This window comes from Leptinotarsa decemlineata, unplaced genomic scaffold (assembly GCF_025532065.1).
Source record: "Leptinotarsa decemlineata unplaced genomic scaffold, Ldec_3_MD MMD2_tig00000251_RagTag_RagTag, whole genome shotgun sequence".
Taxonomy (NCBI): Eukaryota; Metazoa; Arthropoda; class Insecta; order Coleoptera; family Chrysomelidae; genus Leptinotarsa; species Leptinotarsa decemlineata.
Window position 1 is genome coordinate 10,277,317 of NW_027412547.1, and position 21,960 is coordinate 10,299,276.

At 34.6% G+C, this 21,960-nt stretch overlaps 1 protein-coding gene across 9 annotated transcripts in view; it reads right to left on the bottom strand.

Annotated features, from left to right (window-relative positions):
• The window catches only part of LOC111503500 (partitioning defective 3 homolog), a 211,996-nt gene that overhangs the window by 14,981 nt on the left and 175,055 nt on the right, over positions 1–21,960 (bottom strand). For 8 of the 9 annotated variants that reach the window (XM_074173674.1, XM_074173671.1, XM_074173678.1 and 5 more), the window contains 8 exons: positions 14,830–15,155; positions 10,912–11,256; positions 5,113–5,273; positions 4,650–4,870; positions 4,014–4,202; positions 3,310–3,471; positions 2,350–2,973; positions 193–338 (listed from right to left, as the gene is read on the bottom strand). In XM_074173674.1, coding sequence (XP_074029775.1) covers positions 193–338; positions 2,350–2,973; positions 3,310–3,471; positions 4,014–4,202; positions 4,650–4,870; positions 5,113–5,273; positions 10,912–11,256; positions 14,830–15,155 — 2,174 coding nt within the window. The remainder of the gene's footprint in view (positions 1–192; positions 339–2,349; positions 2,974–3,309; positions 3,472–4,013; positions 4,203–4,649; positions 4,871–5,112; positions 5,274–10,911; positions 11,257–14,829; positions 15,156–21,960) is intronic. The other variant, XM_074173677.1, reaches the window with a different exon arrangement.

Consider the following 21,960-nt stretch of genomic DNA (forward strand, 5'->3'; position numbering starts at 1 on the left):
TGAAACATATGTTCGAGACAAATATACCAACATAAAAAAATCGCTAAACGAATGTACGTAGCTCGCGAAATTTGAACCTTCATCTTATCTTTTGAACAGATCTCGTACAGACATAAATATTTAAGTTCGTAAGATTTGAAACTTGTGACATACGACCTAAGATTGGGTGCCTGAATCCACCATTGTACTTACTGTTGATTAGGATGTGTCATAACTCTAGACCCATACTCGTCTTCTATAAGAATTGGTTCAGCTGTTGCCATATTTACAGTAGTGCTCGTCATATTTCCAAAAGAACTATTGCCTAACATACTGCTAGTCCACGTATCATGGGTAGCCTAAATAGAATGAGAATGAAATTGCCCATTAATCAACATTAAATCATATTGAAATTTTAAATAACCTGACAAATGGAAAGCCTCATTCATTAACTATAGGAGAATATTGAATAACGGTTGTCACAGTAAATAGAACCAATTCATTTAATAAATATGAATCTCGATAATCACAATATGTGTAGAATTTAAAAATGTAAAGTTATTCTCTTAATGCCCTCCATGTTTTCGAGATTAGAACTATACATTCTGAGGGTATGATTATTTTTTTCCTGTAAAACTATAAAGTATATTGTTTACAAGACTGACATTTGAGGAAAAAATAAAGTATGATGTGAATGAAGAAGAGTAAAAACTAAGGCATAATGAGATGAATTTGAACATACCCTTAATTATTTTCTCTATTATTATTATTACAAAAAATTGACGCGGAACAAATATACAGTTACAGAGCTATTACTTTGTGTTCGAGCTCTGGTAAGATATTTGAATCAATCGTCCAGAAAAAAACCGCTGAAATTTTTTAGGGATAATTGACAACTCTTACACTGTCAGCATAGTTTTTTTAAATAAAGGTAAAAAATGAAATCACACAGCACATGAAATCACAGAATATTGTGTGATCTCGTTGACGAGATTACAAGAGCACTGGATAATAGAAAAACAGCTTTGGAGTCATTTATCGACTTTTCCAAGACGTTCGACAGTAATAATCATGAAATCCTCCTAAATAATCCACATAGGTATGGACATACTCTTAAAGGTTTTGAATCAATGTGTTCATTACTGCTTGTCAATAAGTCAAATGTGATGGATTTTTTTCTGGTTTTTTGTCTGTTGATGTACTCCAAGGATCAAGTATCTGTATTATAACTCTAGCAAATGAGTGCATAAAAATTTTTTTTCTCAACACAGATACAACTGTAGCAGTTGTTTTCAAAACTAATCAGTTTCCGAACTCACAAGACTTTCAGGACTTACTCTTCAATATAGTTTGAAAAGGGATACATACATGAATAATAATCAAGTGTGCATACATTTTAATCAATTGAGCTGGCTGTTTATTGCAAGGCAATATCCTTCTGCTGGAAACTTAAAAGCATTGAAGCTTTGAGATCTCAAATTTGCATGTATATTGAAAAAAAATGGAGCAACAACAGAAAATATTTATGATTTGTTTTTGCAAACAAATGAAAAAACATTTTTTTTTGGAAATATAGTGAAGTAGGGCTTCTATCTTGTGATAACAAAAAATGGTTTGAATAAAAGCAAGTCTCCACATATTTTTTTTGAGAGATTTGAGCAAAATGTCAAATTATCCACATTTACTATGTTTATACTATTTTACAAAATTAAACATCAGCCAATCTATACATAGTGATAAAATATTTTTTGATAATAAACTGCAGGTCGTCTTGGTTTTGTTCAGGTCGGAGCCCAGCTCCCTTACCCTTTTGGCTGATTTTTGTCGAAGAAGGACAAATGAGTTCATGACTGAGGGGATGATGACGGCATGAAGTCCTCAGACATCAGTGCCGCCCTTCACGGGGTACCCCTACCTGGCTGGGGTGGGATGGATGAAAAAGCTATTCGTCTGTTAATGGGTGACATGAGGGCCTCATTTGACAGAGTGTCGGGGCCTTCTGTATCGGGAGGGGTCGTCAACAGCATAGTCTATAGCTTCCCTAACTGACGGATTTTCATGAGAATGAAAAATGAAGACCAATTAGATGGCAACTTATATCTGGTGCACTCTAGATATACTTGTAGTAATCTCTAGAATGTGACAAATTTTTAAGAAAGTTATGATTTGTTATATTACTTGTGTGTTTCGCTGTAATATATAGTATTCCTTGTATAGATAAGGTTTTAATGTTTACTCTTATATTATTTTAACTCAAGACTAAAAATCTTTGTTAAAAGGACTTTTCTCTTTGGAGGATAAACATATCTCGTTGCCTCTCTCTCTTTTTATAATCCTTGATAATTTACTGATTTTTACATTGTAACTCACCTTGTAGTAGCTCTCATTTCTCAATTGTTGCTGTTTATTACTGCCAGTCAGCCTTTCTAATACTGGATTCCACGTCTGCATTGGACTTAATTGACTATTATCTGAAGATTTCTCGGAAATATTTGAAATGCCGCCTTGTGGATTAAAAATTACAGTATTCGCAGACCCACTACTAGCTCCAGAATTATCCACTGAATCATTTTTTTCTTGTGAATCTTGGCTGGAATTACTGAAAACACTATCCTTGGAACGGTTTTTACTGGTGACTCCAGGTGAAGAAACCCTTCTAGCTATTGTGAGCGTTATGTGTCCAGGTACAGGCCCTTCAGTATGTGGTATGGCATTTTTTAAAGTCTCCATGGCATCGCTGTTGGTTTGCTGAAGTAAGGAAATTCCATTAACATTGAGAAGTTGATCATTGGTGCAAAGCCTGTTGTCCCTAGATGCTGCTCCACCAAACATAACGCCTTTTATGAATATGCCAAGGTCCTTGGAGCCGCTAGTTTTTCCTTTCACGCTTATTCCCAAGCCAGCTTTTTCAGAATCATGAACGGGTATGTTGAAGGTTAAAATTTCACGATGTTTCCAAGGAAATACCATACTTTCGTCTATTTGATCGGAAGGCTGTGAATTATAAACATATATTGTATATCAGATTACAGGGTTGAATATACAGGATGTATCACCTGCTTGAGAAATATTTTTGAGAACTGAAATTCTTTAAATTTCACAACAAATTTTCATACTCAAGCAGTAATTTTGGAACACCCTATATACATAAAATATATATTACGTTGTAACATTTGGAAGCAATTGATCTTGAAAAACTTTCTTATAGGAGAATCAAGAAAAATTAAAATAATTTCTACGCTACAGAAAAAAAAATGGTGTGAACTAAATAACAAGTAATATAAAAGCTCCTACATATTTTATGAATCTCTAGAATAAAATTATATTTACACTGCTGTTTGCTGCTTCTTGAAATTGAGAAATGATTTTAGCCACCGAACCTTTGTCAGGTGTTCGGTTGTGAAGAGCTTGGAGATGACTCTGAGGTAACGGTGGTATGTTGGGGGGTATGTCTTCATTTCGTTCTTCCCTATCGTTTTTCAGATCAACATCCTGCACAAGAAACAACACACTATTGTGACACATACTACACTAGCAGTTATAAGCTAAAGCTAGGAGGAAAGGCACATAAATAAGGTATAAATGACATTTAAGAGGTGCATAAATTCTGTGACAAAATTACGAAACAGTTTTAACAATAATCAGAAGAGATCACAGAAAAAAAGAAACTCAATTTCGTAAAGTGATTGTGTCAAACCAAAATGTGAAGAAAAACTTGATTGGTTTGATAGTAGGTTGTACTATCAAGCACTGAGAAATGCTTCAGAAGCAAACTTCATAAAACAGTATTTTTCAACAATTCAAACATTTTCTTCCGACTATAACATTGAAAACATTTTTCTGCAATATCACAATATTACAACATTACTGAATATATTGCAACGGCAATATATTTAGTAATGGAAATAACATTGTTGATTCCAATAATCTGTGATCTTTTTCGGCTGTTTTGTGCTTGAAACTATGTCACATGCTCTCACAATAAGAAAACGAGACAAAATATATAAAGCAATCATAACAAATGCAATACTTACAATTATCCTAGGAAGTGGAGGATCAATAACGTCTTCTTGCCTTGATACAACTATTTTTACTTTACTTCCCAAGGGCAAACTTTTGAGTAACGCGACTGCCTCACTCTGCGTTTTACCAGTCATCTCAACATTATTTACTTCTAAAAGTCTGTCGCCTATTTTGAGTCGCCCATCTTCTATAGCAGGACCCTAAAATATAATGTGGATAATATTACTCTTCAATCTCAAGTATGGAAGCCAAACAATTGACCCACATTAATTGATGTTTTGGAGGTAAAAATATTTTGAAAGTAAATATTCTAATATATCGTAGACCACATCATTAAAACCAAAAAGAATAATGATGAAAAGATTAAGTGACAAGTCACTTTCAGGAAGAGGAGAAAGAGTTTTGGGAATAACTTGAAGCACCTCACTTAGACTTCACTATTCAAATTATCTGTCATAAAAAAATATATTGAGATTGGAACTCCAAGACAATTTAAATGATGCCACCAATGTAAACGTGCTTCATTATTTTACTTGAATGAGAATAATGCAATCATATTGGAAGTATGCTGAATTAGTCAAGTCACCTAGACTTCTTAAAAATAGAATGTAATACTTTTCATTCAGGTTTTGATTATCTTCACTCACCATTGCATTTATGTTTTTAATATAAATGGGGCATTTTCCGCCAGCTGGATTATCTCTGGTTGTTATACTGAATCCGAGCCCGTGGGGTCCTTTTGTGAGCTCTATTTCAATTTTGCGTCCTATTTTTCTTGTGTTGGCTGTGAGCAAACCCTTCAGATTTTTTGAAACTGCTGGAACTTTTTTGGTTGGAGATACTGTAGCTACCTTAGTGTTTGTACTTTCTGTCAGAAATAAAATAAAACAGTGTTACAAACCATGAAGATTGCTAATAGGAATTTCTCAATCCTTATCACACATAGTTAATTTAACAAGAAATGAAATGAATAATAAGTCAAAATTGATGAATTAGGTTCAATTATCTGTATTTTCTGGGTTACATGAAGAGAGGAACAAGACATAAATACATTTTTTTTGTATATTAGAATGAACAAGAAAAAAGAAAAATGTAATGAATCGAACTTACGTTTCTGTTCACACTCGACCATGGACACGTTTTCCTTATCTTCGGGATAAGAAGGATAAATAGGAGCTGGAGGTTTTCGAAGTCCTTCTAGTCCTGAGGTTTTGATAACTTTCAGTCTTAATTCTGGTGAAGTAAGAGAAAGTTTGAACAACTCTTGAACCCTGAAATGAATTTACTGATATAGATTCAATCAACTCCATTTTATGAAAATTTTCAATTGCAATTTTTCAACATAAATTCCTTCATTTTATAGTCCATCCATCAGTTATTTTGTTTTCAAGAAGCGGTTTCATTGTCTCCTTACATACAGTTATTATTTGTCAAACTTTACTACTAAATATAATGGCAGTGATCTCGCCATCGCTTCATTTGGTGGTTGCTCAATATAAACGGGGACAAAATTGAATTTTTTGGCAAAAAATGAACTACTCGTTTTTTCCAAGTGATCTTTGTTATCTATGATTCACTAATACGGTAGCCAAAAATATACCAACTATCAGCTTAAAAGAATTAGCAAAAAGCACCACACCTTATCTGTCTAGGAATCGAAAATGAAACTTAACAACTGAAGAAACGTAAAAAATAATACTTCTCTTATTACGTTTATTTTGTCTTGGTTGTACAGAATAATACCTACATATCTGGAACATATCCTTACTGAAACTCAGTTACATAAGCTAAGCATTGCATGTATACTAATTATTACTGTTTTGCAGGCCAAAATATGCCTCCTTTACTGAAAGATAATAATTTCTTGACATGTGGTGACCACCAATATCTTATTAAACTTAGAGTTTCTTTGTTTTTCTGGTTGATCATCGAACTCCTACCTGATCTTTCAAACCGTTATTTCAACACCTCGACACGTGTTTCGATCACCAAATGATCATCTTCAAGAGGAACATCATTTGGTAATCGAAACATATGTCAAGGTGTTAAAATAACAGTTTGGTGTTGGGATAAAACTCCAGTAATATGCATTACTACAAAAAAGGTTCCAAACAGTGCATCACAAGTAATTAAAACTGTGTCCATATTTCAGTTAAATATTGGGACAATTCAAACTTTTGAAAATTTGACGATTTTTTCTTTGAATAAAACTCTCACACTCAGATAGATAATTGAAATAAGGTGTCCTTAAGGTTTCAAGAATCTAATCAGATTCCGTTATATTACAACTTAGCAACCAATTGCAGGCAACCAAAAAAAAGAAAACACACACAAAGGCTGATACTGATTACGGAACAGTGCCAGGTCTAATGCAACTACACTTCATTATAGAACTAGAACCAATTCAAGTATGGAAGGATAAATGTCAATGATCTGAAAGACCAGAAAAATAGACGAGAAGTAGGTTTTTTCAGTTGTGAACAAAATCGTGATTACCGAACAGGAAAAATTAAAAACGGACCCGCCTTCTTGGTGAATCCTAAAAATGCATCGGCGATAGTAGGATATCCAGGATATCAAGAGAATGATTTTACAGACAATGTAGTAGATGCAGGATACAATTTATTTTATCCATTTCTTGATAGGAATAATTTTCCAAGTGAAATAATTTTCCCAATGATAACAAAAACAATAGACTGAATTTTGACAACCAATTTCACATTCTGAGGAATATATAGTTAGATAAGTACAAAGTTTGTGAGGGTCATTCTAGAAGGTAAGTAAAGTAAGTCATGACTTGTCGGAACAACTTTCAGATTATTTCACTTATAAAGTAACTGACCATTTATCAGAATCTACAGGGGCATCCCATTAAATTTATCGATAACTTGAAAACCAAACTAAAACAAGCACTTATCTTCAGGAGACGAAGAAGAAGTCGATTAACTTGTAGTCTCAAAATGAACAATAGTAAAAAATTTAGAAATATTTCAAATATATCAATAGAACTATTTGGTAGTACTGAATGCTTATTTGCATAGGTATACTTTAAATATGCATTACCTTGATACTTCATAGGTGATCATAGAAAGAAAGAAATTTTATTGACCTCAAATTACAATTTCTGTTACATTCCAAAATATCTGCAATAACAAAATTTGCTTAGGTACGTCTTACTAAAAATATAAAAAAATATACATACAGTACATAAGGAAAAATCTCACAATACAATAGTTATAACTCACAATATAAATACACATAAATACACGCACTTATACATATATTAGGACCACTGACAATTGAATACCTCATCAATCTTATAGAAAGCTTGGGTGACAAGTGAATTCTTCACTTTGAACTTCAATTCTTTTATATGAAGGTCTTTCCACTCACTAGGCAGTGTTATATATTTTTATGGGAAGAAACTCCGTTGTTTGGCTGTGTTTTGATAATGCATCTTCGGTAGCCTGACGATATCTTTGTGTTTTGTATCATAATTGTGAATCCTGGAGCCAATATTATATTTATTTTTATTTTCATGTACAAACAATATTGCTTCTAGAATATACATGGAAGGTAATGTAAGTATGACCCATTTTATAAAGATTGGTTTGGCATGGTTTCTGGAATCAACTTTTTCTAAGCTCTCATTATCTTTTTTTTGGATAATGAATACTTCACTTGCAGTGAGGAAGCACCTAATGGCATCTCATGCCCAGATATCATATTTCACTAAATCTACAAGTTCTCATACTTATCAAATTCTACCTTGTTGTGGTGAAAACAATTTTTCTTAATTTTTCACTTCTGTGGTTTAATATAATACAATAAATTAATTAATTGTTATTTGTAAAATGTGATTTTCAATAATAAAGTTATTCATTCAACTAAGATTTTTTCAGAGTAACCAATCAGAAATGGCAAAGAGTATTCATGAGATTGTTCGAAATAATCTCAAAAAATACCTTGTTTTGAAGAATAAAAAAATTCTTAATCAATCAGAAATGGCAAAGAGTCTGTCACGCGTGAATATTTATGAGGTTCGAAATAATCCCAAAAAAACTCAACTTTCTAGGACAATCACTATTTTTTTAGCAATGAGTAGAATATGAAATGACATGAGTTTGAGCAATGAATAATTCCTTTTTTTATTTATTTATATAGAAGGAATACAAACGAGACTCACCCAAAACAGTATTCACATATATATCATTTTTCAATATTATAATCTACAGCTATAAATAGTTTTTAAAATTGTTACGAAGTTGAGTGCATGGAGTTGAGTGAATGTACAATATAATTGCAGAACCAAAACAATTCTGAATTCACCTGAAATCCTGATAAAAAATGTTAGAAATGGCGAAGATTTGCAAAAATAAAAATCCGAAACTAACAGTTTTTTCAATTACCAGTTTTCTTTATCTCCCGAAGGGCCAACTTGGTTGGAGTAACGCACATCGAGAAGAGTATTGCATTTCTGGCGATTGAAAAACTGCTTGCTTTGAATTTATTCTGCATCGGAGGTTTTAGTTTAACCTTTTATTTAATTGTAAAATGATTATTTGCTCTACTGAAAGTCATGAATAAGATAACACCTAGTAAATTACAATAAAAATTGGTGGTACCAATCAGCCTGATTTACAATTGTGTTTTGCTGTTCCAACGTAACTTTTATTCAGTTATTTATCATTTACGATATCATACCATAAACTTGCAAATTAAATTTTTATTTGGATTCTCTCTATGACGCAGATGATAAAAATCCCAGTAAAGCTAGCATACAAAGTGATAATGAAACAGTTATCTTCAGACTAATGTATGTCAAAAGTAAATCTACCAAAATAATAATTATGTCGCTGAGTGAACTAACATGAGATGAAATAAAAAAAAAACAGTTTAGTAGGTTCATTCTCATATTTATCTGGCTCAGCTATACTCAACAACCGCGAATGGAAATATTGAAAAAAATGAATATTACTGGAGTTTGTGTCGAGGTGTTAAAAAATAACGATTTGATGCTGGGAAAAAACTCCAGTAATATTCATTACTACACCAAAGGTTCCAAACAGTGCATCACAAGTATATTGGAAAAACTTAAAATATTATCAACGGAACTCATAATTTATAAAGAACTAGCGAACCGCCCCAGCTCCGCACGGGTGCAATGCTGATACTAAAGATACATATAAACACGTGCGATCGCTGCTGATCATAAAGTGCTATAGAACTAAGCGCGGCCTTCGATGAGCTATTTATAGGCACGCGCCGTCGCCCCCCCGGTCGATACCACCGCAACCGCTATATCTCTGCATTTTAAATCTGTAATATCTTCGAAAATATTCATTTAAATTACATGCTGTGAAGGGCCATATTGATGCAAAATGATATTAAATGCACAATCTCTTTAAGGTACTCAATTGGATAAGGATTAATTCTGTATTGCTCAAAATCGCTTCATAAATAATCCATTATTTCTCAAGGATGAAAAATGGTTATTGTGGGTCATCCCTATCGCTGAGAGTTTTTTGTAGACATTTTTAAGGTGTACAATAATGAAGTACATTTTTTAATCTATCTCGTAGGGTTCAGCCACAGACAGCAGGAAGCGACTTTGTTTTATACTATGTAGTAATATAAATTGTCCATGATACAACGAAAGTTATTGCTTTACCTTCAAAAGTAGTTTGTATGTATCTTGCATCTAATTGTTGAATGCTATTTAAAAATAGTATTATTACTATATTTGTAATTTGAGTTTCAGGGGTGGAATATTTTCCAAAAAGTCCCATTATAATTCCTATATACGAAAAAATGATACGGAAATAACTTGTTAAAATCGAGTCATTTAGGTTCCAAAAATATTATTAAGTGTTGAGTTACACAAGAAATAGTATCTAGGTACACGAATGACTCAATGAGTACTAAAGTTCACTCTCAACTTCGAGGAATCTGATTTCATTACTTATTTCTCAAACGAGTAACTAAGCAGATAATTTAAAAGATTTAGAGGCAAGTTAAATGTTGCCATCGAATTTCTTCTAGATGGATTAGACAATGTGACTCCTTGTCGTTATAATCTAGATGCACTTTCTAGTCACAGTGGATCTATCTACAGCGGACATTATACAGCATTCTGCAGACATCCTTATACTGGCACGTGGCACGAATACAATGATTCACACGTGTAACCAATTTCACCTAAATTGCTTGTGAGTGGAGATGCATACATCTTCTTTTGTTTACGATTAATATTGTCATAACATCTTATTTTAGTACTAATCATGATTATCTACAATTTTGTTTAGTGTATAAAGCGGAAATTATTTACCATTTTCACAATTGGGAACATTTCAAGAAACCATATTTAATTTTCAATTTAGGAATGTTAGGAATCACACGTTGAAAGGTAAGACCTCGTTAGTTCTTAGCTCGCACAAGTTTCTCAACTTCTGAGAGTTGTCTTTCGTATGGGGGGCGACAGCTGATTAACGGAAAAACATATTCTAAACAGACAGAACAGAAAATAACTGATCATTCATAAACAGATATATCTGGGAAATTAATTGAATGGCTTCATTGTTTTCATGTATTTGTGCTAATAACATACCAAGGGTAGATAACAACGAATATCTTTAATTATCATTATTATGCAACTCATTTGATGAAAAAGGTTGAGATAATTTTTTTTCAGATTTGAAACATTGAAAAATATTGTGAGCAGAAGGCAATTTTTGATGATTTATAATCAAGCAATGAAGTATATGAAATTATTGGCAGAGGAGTTCTCCATTACAGTCTTTTTTCAGATTCAGGTGAAAATCACCAGAAAGGTCAGTAGAAGAATTCCTCTACAAAAAAATTACTTTTGTTCAATGGTTTGCATATGACGAAACAATCAAAATATCTCACCTTTGAAAGGGCATATTGATCAAATTCTCTCCATTGATTTCGACGACCCTATCGTAAATCGCCAATCTTCCATCTCTGTCGATCCTCCCTCCGGGCTCGATACCTTTAACAAGTAGCCCCCTTTCCCTCCCCAAGGTATCATAATCGGGAATTACGTGGATGCCAAGAGGACCGGGCTCATTCCTTATCACGATAACTTCCCCTACATCAACGGCAGATGGAAGAGGACTCGTTGAGTTGTTGGCTTGTCCAAGGGGTTCCTTCCGTCTCGCTTCTCTTGGCAATGAGGTGGTTAAATGGTTTCTGGAGGTGACCGCCCGTTCAGCAGCTTCGGCCCAACGATAGCTGAAAACAAAAAAATCTTGAGATAGTGCACAAATGAGGTGTTTCACTTTTCAATGTGTTCCTGAGAAACAGTATTAAGCAGCCTACACACATAGGAACCTTTGTTCGCTGAACTTGGTTCCGCGAACTAAGTTCTTGGTTCGTCACTTCCGACACACATTGGGGGAATGTGAACAACGGTTCGCTACTTCACCAGTTTCATTCCAGCAGTTGGGATGAGTTCTTCGAAGATGGCAGCTCTTATTGTTTAATTATGTGAATTTGGGGGTTTACAAGAAAAAAGAAAAAAACATCGCAATGGACCAAGCACTGTGAGAGAGAAGTGGTCTCAACTCAACTCAATTCAATTATTTATTGGAACTTTTGACACCCTACATATCAAAACAACTCACATGAGAAAGTCGATATTGGCCGAAAATCGCCTCGTTTCTACACTTTGCTACCCAGCTAGTGGAAGAAACTTGGAGGACTTGAAGTTTTTGTGCGCCATATTACCACAAACACTGGGAAGAATGGCGAAAAACGGTTCCCCTCCTCCACACACAGAGGAACTTGGTGCGCCCTGCCGGTGAACCGAATAAATGTTTTCCAATCCGATGAAAGGCCAATTTCGTGAGAAATTGTGGCGATCTTGGTTCGTCAAACACCACCCACACCGGAACAAATGGTTCGTGCGAACCAAGTTTGGCGAACCCAATTCCCATGTGTATAGGGCGCTTTACAATCAACAATATTCAACTGGAAGTTAGTTTAGGATGATATAAACAAACAGCAGTTGCCTTTCCAAATAAATGAAACAAACTCATTACTTAAAAGTTGACAACGATAAACTGGTTCAAGATATTTATTAAATAGGCTAAAATGTACCAATTATTTTTTTAAATAAAAGGAACTCCAGGTGTTTCGAAGAGTACAGTTTTGGGACCTCTTTTTTTATTTATATTATACTTGAATGGCAAAAGCCGTATCGAAGATTGATGGTAACTTGTTAGTGACGTAAGTCTTTCCTATAGAGTTATTGAAAACAAATAATCTCACATGCACATGCAGTTCTCACTTCGTTAATAATAATAAGCATTCTACTCTATTAATATAACCAAATTGGAATTTTAGATGAAATAAAATACCTGAACCAAAAAAAACATTTAATGAAACTGGTAAAAAGTATCATTCTTAGAAATTTCCAATTCTCGGAGTTTTTTTACGCGTATATAGATGTAAAAACTTTATGTTTATTTAGATGACATGTGGAAAAACATTCAATTTTTAGACAGAATAAAACCACTATAGTAATGGCACCACTAATATTCTTACTATTCATCAACGACCTAAATCTACCAAGAACAACGATAACATTAGATGACGATACGTCGGCAGCCATATCCGGTAAAAACGAAGAAGAGACCATAATTAAAATTGCAGAGGTATATGAACATATGAAAACATAGTGTTTTGCTAATCGTCTAATATTAAATAAAGAAAAAACAAACCCAACCTAAACATAGATACTTTCACAACATCGACAAAATTTCTGGGAACGCATATAGACTTCAAAATTTCTTGGAACCTCAACTGGACCACTTATGCAAATTACTGACAGATCATTCTTCTCCCTATTAAAACTAAAGCACTACAACATTTCATAACATCTTACTACGCCCTTGTATACCCACATATCTGCTATAATATCATATTATGGGGACAGACAGTGGAAGTAACAGAGTTTATACCATAAAAAAGTCTCATATTTGGAATAAAGTCACAGGAAATATGCAGATATGCTTCTAAAGAAAAGGTCCTCACATTAACATCGATCTATAAACTGGAACAGCAGGATTTGATACTTGACCAAAATATGTTGATGAAAGTTCAACAAAAGCTTACAAAATATTAATTCATTTTGCAGTCAAGCTGCTGGAAAATAATTCCATATAATATATATATATATATATATATATATATATATATATATATATATATACACACAAAATAGGGTGTTTCACGATTACAGAACAAGAACCAGAAATTAATTAGTGGTTCCCAGACATCGAAGCAGATTCTACGAAAAATTACTGTAGTAGTTATATTACTCAACAATTTCAAGAAACTATTGAAGGAATTCTTAAATGACAGTTCTTTTGATAATTTTAATGAACTGTGCACATCATACAATGTAGTACATAATAATGTTAACTTGTTAGCAACTGCCCAAATCTTTTTTCAATCAGAACACAATCTCCACATCAAATATTCATTATTATTATTAGCTCTACATCTTGTTACTAACTATTATACAGTTATTTTGTCATTCGACTTACACTAGCATCTAAGTATACTTAATTATCTGTCTTGTCTATTGTCAATAACTTGACCTGAAGACCAATAAATGAATTTTGAATTTGTTTTTGATCACTATAGATGACAGAATAAATTTGTCCAGTCGTGTAAATCAAGCAGTATATAAATTATTCAGTGCATTATTTAGACAACTATTATCTCACGAATCTGCATGCTATGAAAATGGCCTACTACTCATTCCATTCGAGGCTTTCTTATGGAAATTTGCTCTGGGTAAATTAATCTCATTCGCTGGATGTCTTTAGATGTCAGAAAAAGGCTATTACAATTCTGGCAGGCATAGGTTATAGAGATCATTTTCGTGAAAATTTCGTCAAACTTGGTATGATGCCATTATCAACATTGTATATTTTTAGTTTTATAAGAAACACTTCCTGTTTCACAACTCTTTTATTATGTAAATGGTTATGTTGATATTGCAAACTCCTGGATAGTTTGAGATATGTGCATATTTCCTCATCATATGTTCCTGATGTTCTTAGATATGTTTTTTTTATGTTACTTGTCTTGATTTTCATATAACTATTCTAATTTTATTCTCTGTGTACCTATGTAAATCTGTGCACGAATTGAGTTAATTTTTTCACTCATTTTATATGTGTGTCTTTAGACTATGATTATAGTATCAATATGTTTTTGTTACCTGCCATGAATGTAACTCACATCACGGGTAGAAATAAACTACCTACTTACCTACTTATTTGCTAAAAACAGTACACACAGTACACGACAGTACATACTCATACACATACATTTCATACTGGAAAATATTGCTATCCGTTGCCTTTGGAATTCGAAATAGCCAGGTTTGAGGTAAAAACAATTCGTGGCTTTTGTATCATGATAATGCACCGCTCACATTGTTGTTCGTGAACTTTTGGCCAAAAACAATATTGTAATGATGCCCCAGCCCCCATATTCGCCAGACATGGCTCCGGGTGACTTTTTCCTATTTCCAAAAATAGAGAGAATCTCTCTGCCGTCACAAGCATGGACGATATTTAAAATGCCTCGCTGAAAATGCTGCAGATCGAGTTTGAGACGTGTTTCGAGGATTGGAAGAAGCATCGGCACAAGTGCATAATATCTAGTGGGTACTTTTTTGAAGGCAACAAAATTAATGTAGACGAAAATATATAAAAAAAAATTTAAATTCTTGTTATTTTCTGAACACATATTACAATTGAAGTTGCAAAGATTTTTTAATTCACTTACCCTGCACTGTCGGCGCCCAAAAACTGCATCGACAGCCTATTGCTCCCATCCCTAGCGATTCTTCTGAAACATGGTTCTTCTTCTTCTTTGGAGTCATCCATCCAGTCCGGACTGATGTACCCTGAACTAGGAGGTTCCAGTATCAAAGGGGCAGCGCTCCATCGCTTCGTGTGTTCCGCAGGAGCAGGAGGGCCAGCAGGAAGTTGGTTGAGACTGGGTTCGCTCCCTCGGCGGACCTGGAGCAGAGGAACGCCCGACGCTATCTGTTCTCCGGTGACTTCGATGTCCGTTCGGAGGTAGTTTGGGCCATACTTGTGCTCTCCATCCTGAGTGCAAGACGTTTTTGTTAGGTCTAGATGCTTCAGAATTAACAATGATCCATATTGTGTAATTACACAAATGAACCTAATAGTTCAATTATAATGATTCATATTTCGTCAAACTATAAATAATTATATATGGCAGTAACAAAAAGAACATATGCTCAACACAAAGGAACCAGTAAAGATTCTTACTGAACTATTGAGAAATACAAATTCCATTTGACAGTTTAAAATAAAAGTGACTAAACTGTAGGTTAAGATGAAATTAAAAAAAAAACTAGAGCTAACTGCTCACAACTCTGTCACCTCACCAAGTTGGAACCCGTTCATCAAAAGCTCAGATAAAAGCCGCAGAGATCACCTTACTTCTGCGAAAACACAAGGATAAACCAATGCATGGATATTCTTCAATAACATTGGAGACCTTGGCTTATCAAAGCGCCTGACGTTCGCTTTTCTCAGGTCGAGTGGACTCATTTCGGAAACTGAGGGATTCATCATGGCTTGCCAGGATGGTGTCTTCAACACCTTAGTCTACCGCAGTCGCGTGTTGGGTATAGAGATTTCTGACACAAGGTGCAGATCCTGCCGCGAGGCGCCCGAGACCCTAATGCACTTGCTATCAGCATGTCCAGCATACGCGGTTTCGGCCTATATCCATCGACATAACGCGGCCCTAAGAGTGCTATATTACCATCTACGGCACTCTTACGGTTTTGACGAGACACCGGTGTTGCTCTACGCTCCGGGGGATATTGCATCCGTTGTGGGAACGAGAAGTGCCGAATTTACTGGAACTATTCGTTCCCCGCCCTCAGGCTCATACAAGCGAATAAGCCTGATGTAGTCCTTCTTGACCACAAGAGCAAAATGATATTTGTCGTGGAGTTTTCAACTCCTGGCGAGACGAATATAGTCAGAAAAGAGGAGGATAAAATATCAAGATTTTCTCTTCGAATTACGCAGACTCTATCCAGATCACTCTTCTGATTATAGGAGTCCTATGTGGAATGATACACTCTCTACTCTTGAATCTTAAAATCATACCGGCTTGCCGCACTAACGCAGAAATCTTAGCCGGACAGATGCTGAAGGCTGTCATTCTTGGCTCACTGCGATTGCTCAAGGCACATGATTCTCGGACCCAATGATCACTTACCCCACGGTGTGGGGAGTGATCGTTGGTTGATAATGCTGGCGCACCCCCCGAATGTATCGGGGCTTCGGGGGATAGGACCTGACCAGCGCATACTTCGGTATGAAAAAAAATTATAAAATACCAAATTTCAGAACAATAATTAAATGTCGACGAAAAGGTGAAGAATCAGCCTAGGCTGCTTTTCAATTTAGAGACAACTATACGAGTACTATTTGAGAATCAGGGTATATAAAATGAAAAATACTTGAAAATACTCAATATACTTATTTCAGAACAATTTATACTAGTGTAATTATAAAGTATAAAAATTAAATTAAATTGGTGCCTGACTTTCTCAAATATATTTTTCATCATATTTGTAACTATAGCGTAAATAATTATCATATACAGGTCCGTCTTAAAAGCAAATCTACAGTGACTGATATAAAATTTTCAATTTCTTATTGAAAAAAGATGTTCCAGAACTTCTTAGGAAGAGTGTTATAAAATTTGGGTGCTGAATACGCTAAAGAACACTTGAGTGTTTGGGAATAACTAGCATATTATATTTTCTTGTGTTCTCCTTATAATTTGAGCCATTCTGTTTCTTCAAATTTCATACTAATTTGATCAAATTTCCGTATTCCATGAGAAAAATGTAAGCAGGAATTTTGGATCATTTATAATCTAGCTGCATCAGCCTGTAGAAGTGCTGGACCATATATACTATCACAATAGTATAATTTAGAAATCACCAACGATTCGCACAACTCAAGTTTCATTTTAGTAGATAACAAATCACGACTAGGATACAGCTGTCTCAGAATATTGAACGAGCTAGGTTTTGAATAGCATGAAAAACTAATTTTGAGAAATAACATGATACTCTTTATTTACTATAGTCTATTTCAAAAGAGTGTAGAGTAATAAAATCTCATTAAGTATTCAAAAGCGCTACAGGGTGATCCGTCAATAAATTCTGTCACTTCCCTAGTCCGCATTGCAAAATTATGTCGTTTCATAAAGAGCAGGTAGGTATCACCCTGTTTTAAGGGATTTGTCCATTGTTATCGACGGATAAATACTGAGCCAGAGGCGCGCTAGTGGGATAATTGCCAAAAGAATATGCATTCATAAAAATTATATTAAAGGAAATAAAAATTTAATACAGCAGAACAGTGTTATTAAAAAAATATAAAATGTAACAATAAAATATATACGAACCGAAATCGGGAAATACTCACAAACACACACGAACGAACTTTACGTATTGAAACACTTGTGGGGACTTTAAATCAATTTATTCACAAAAACGACAAGAACTTTACTGGATACGTTATTACAATTTGACACTTGAACAATACTAAAACTGTGAACTTCCCTTAACGTTTAACAACACTCTATTTATACCCTAATTGAATGTTCTAGAGATTACTAGGTACAATTTTCGAGAACCTTCCGAGAAAATAATTATTCAGACTACCCTTAATTCTAAACCCTAACCTAAGCAAAAGTGTCACTGTCACTGATACACTGGTCTCTGTCCAGATTGCTTATCCCGCTACAGTATATTTACAATTCAATTAAATTATTCTACATCAGTATAGTCTTCATCCGAGGAACTGTCATCATCCCCTGGTGTTATAATTATAGGGTCAACCACCTGATCGACCAAGTTGTCCAGTTCCCACATTTTATCTTCCTCTTTTAAAACATGCTGGATTGCTTTTTGCCAGTTTTCTGATGTGATTTCCATAATGGCTTGATCAAACAATACCTTGACATCTTTCATTTTAAATGTGGTATTGTGCCTTGCAACATATCCTTTAACTTGTGCCCATATAAGTTCTATAGGATTTAATTGGCAATGATATGGCGGTAGGCGCAGCACAGTTACTTTATACTTTTCTGCTACATCTTCTACGGCATATTTCATGAAGCGAGATTTATGTTGTTTTACTATGGCTAGTAGTTCCTTCTTAACTGAATTCGTCTCAAACTGAATACCTTTATTTGACAGCCAGTTAATAATTTCTTGCTTTCTCCAAGCTGAAGTTGGTACCTTCTCTAAGCGCCTTGAATGGTAGCTTGCATTATCCATAACCACGACCGAATCAGCTAAAAGAAATTTTAACATTTCCCCGAAGTAGTCTTCGAAGACATCCGAATTCATGTCCTCATGATAATCTCCCGTCCGGCACGACTCAAAGCTTAACAAACCTTCTTTTAAAAATCCGTCTTCGCTTCCAATGTGAGCAATTATAAGCATCTTCCCTTTTCCCGAAGGCACTTTAATACCCGTCGAAAGGCCTTCTATGAAAGCTTGGCGAGAACTTGTTATATTTTTATCTTGCCACATTTTTTTGACTATATAACCTTCGTTTATCCACGTCTCATCAAGATAAAAAATTTTCTTTTGCTCTCTGCGGTACTGCTTTATAGTTGTCAAATATTTTCGTCTCCAGCAAACAATTTCATCACTTTCCAGTAATAGTGCCTTTCGATTGTGCTTTTCCCAGGCAAAATTCATACTTTTTAAAGTTTTCCATAAAAGTTTTCTGGATATCAAAGGAATATCGTTATCTTGGCTTATCTCGATAAATATTTTTTCAAGAGTGGGTATTTCCTTTTTAAAATAAAACGAATGAACTTTCCTTCGAATGTCACATTTGGTGTCTTCATCTAAGATTTTTATTGTTCTTCCTGATTTTCTCTTGCATGGACTTACCTGGCCTGATATCTTTCTTTCTCGCAATAATTTAAAAATCGTGGACTGTCCAATTCCAGTCATTCGGGCACATCGCTCAACACTTTCTTGCACAGACAAACTAGGGTGATCGTGTTTTATGCAATCATATACATTTAAAATTATAACTTTTTCGCAAACAGATAGCGGAGAATTTTGTACACTTCTTTTCTTTGGAGTAAATGTCCCCATTTTATAACTTTTTCACTATTTCTATATCACAATATCACTGTACGTTTAATTGGTGTAGTAACAATTACTATTATAACTCGAATGTTTAAGACACCATTACAACATATTTAAACCCTTTTTCTTAATTACCTGGGTTTAATAGGTATTGCATGATTGGTGGGCAGGGTCAAAAAGGGATTATTATAATGACATGGCACCTCGGAACTAAGTGTTAACCCTTTTTTGAGAAATCATGCTCAAGTATATGAACCCAAATTGCATATTAAATAAGTTTACAAGAACCACTAAAATTAATCTTAATCTTTTTTTAAGAAATTTTACTTACCTAAATACATGTAGGTACTTAGTTTTAGACCAAATTACTTCCCAAAAATGGCCTTTTATTATTATCTATGTCTGTAATTTTTAATTTACTTTAATTATTAAGTTTAATAATCCTAAGATTTGCCTACGCCCATGGACGACAACGAAATTCAGGCAAATTTTATGACACTTCATGATTTATTACTCTACACTCTTTTGAAATAGACTATAGGTTTGGTTGAAGAAAAGTTAAGTTTCACATATGCCCACTGACTAAATGTGAAAAGTTTTCTTTCCATATACGAGAAATTGGGCAAATTTCGGATATGCAGTTGGTTACCTCGTTCACAGGCAGATGGGGCGACGACAAACCTGTCGTTTGTTGTAAGCTTCAGCTTAGTTCGAGGAATGATACTCTGAAGGAATTGGATTTTCAAATATCGGAAATCATCGACTTTATGTTGATGATAGACACTATCTTGCACTGATGAGTGGCCAAACAGTCCGAAACCGGTCTGCAAGTGTGTTCCAATAATTGAAAATCTATTGCGGCAGTTGTATCGTATCGACAACAGTATATGCAGGAATAAATTCAGTGCATAATCCCGCACTGACGACTGTCGAATATAATCCAACGCCCTTCTTGGTATTAGCCAGGGGAATAGTTATTTTCTGATAGGTGTCAGTTCATGTAGGGAGTCAGTGTAGGGAGTTGAGACTGGCCTGAACGAATTGTTCCTTTAGACGATTTGAATAGTTGAGTATATGTATGGTAAAATATCATGTCGAGTGAGAACTGCTCAGAAGTCGAAAAAACCGTCATTGCTTTAAAAAAAGTTGATTGGCAACATTGCAGTATCAGGTAACGCAATGTTCAATTTATCGGCCGCAAATTATTAAAGGCTAAGTTGATTCACTGACAGAATGAAATGAATGAATAGTTTGTAAGCTTTTGTTGAACTTTCATCAACATATTTTGGTCGTGTCAAATCCTGCTTTCCCAATTTAACATGTAACGATGAGTTACTTGTTTTACTTGTCCAAACCTTATTCATCATTCATCATAAAATTTTGAATTTTAATACTAAAATAGCTTTGATAGTACCTGCCGCAGTATTAGATGAAACGTCAGGTATAAAAATCGGCAGACCTCGGCTAACAATAAACCCGGAAACGTAGGAAAACTCATTAAATTTGTCATTATTGGGAAATATGTTTGTATTATAATATAGTTCACACAGTGACGATCCCATAACCCATTCCTTTCACTTCGCATTTTTCTGTTTTTCTATTTCCAGTATGTTGAGTTGAAAGTAATTTATAACCGAGAGAAGTCTTGGAAAATTAGACTTAATTTTGCTTCTTGTGGAATATTTGTAATGGATAACATGGTTTTTGAAGTGTTCCGCATACCTTCTAATAAATATGAAGAATTCTTAGATGACAGGAGATCGTTTACACTTTTTGTCTACAAGATTAATTATATCTAAATAGTGAGGCAGGCTAGGGGCTTCAAACGAGAACAATTTTCAAATCGTTCGTTACCAACGTTAACGAAACAAGTTAGGTGTTTCGACAAGTGTGAGGTGACGAAAGAAATGCTTTTTCAATGTGTCACTAAATATATGTATCAGAAAAGGAAGAATACTCTAATTTCAGGAGTAATTCATGAAGTATATAATTTTGATTAGTAGTTGATACATGAAACCAGAAACGTTGCAGACATTTTCCAATACTAGACAGTGGTAAGAGTATTTATAACAGTATACTGAAAAATGTTAACGAGTGTGTTTGATCTAAAACAAAAAGAGAACTCGCGGACTTAACACTCAAAAAAGGGCTGAACCGCAGACACGTGTTTCTGGCTATAGACTTCATCACTGCGGTGTAGCCAGGTATGAAGATGGACAACACTTGGTTGCCGAAAGCTTTATACGATGTCTCAAAAAATTTTCATCAATTTCTATTTTGTCTGCTTCAAAGTAATCCCCCACATATATAATCTACTTGTGCCAGCATTTTTTCCAATCCTCGAATCATTCTGATAATGCACTTTAAGTATGTCCGTCCTTTCATGTGTCTCTTCAATTTTGGGAACAAGGGACCAAATCTGGTGAATCTGGTGAATACAATATTTTTGGTCAAAAAATTACGAGCAAGCAATTACAAGTGAGCAGATGCATATATCTTGATGCAAAAGTCATGAACTGTTTTTCCACAATACCGGACATTTTCTTCGTATTGCTTCTCGCAAGCGGCGCAAATTTTCAATATAATACAAGTTCTCCTTATTGACCGTACGACCACGTAGCAAGAATTCCTGATGCATTGCGCCACGGTAATCGAAAAAAACAGTGAGCAAAACCTTGACATTTGATCGGACTTGGGGTGCTTTTTTTGTTCTTGGTTCTTGGGACGACTGAACTTTG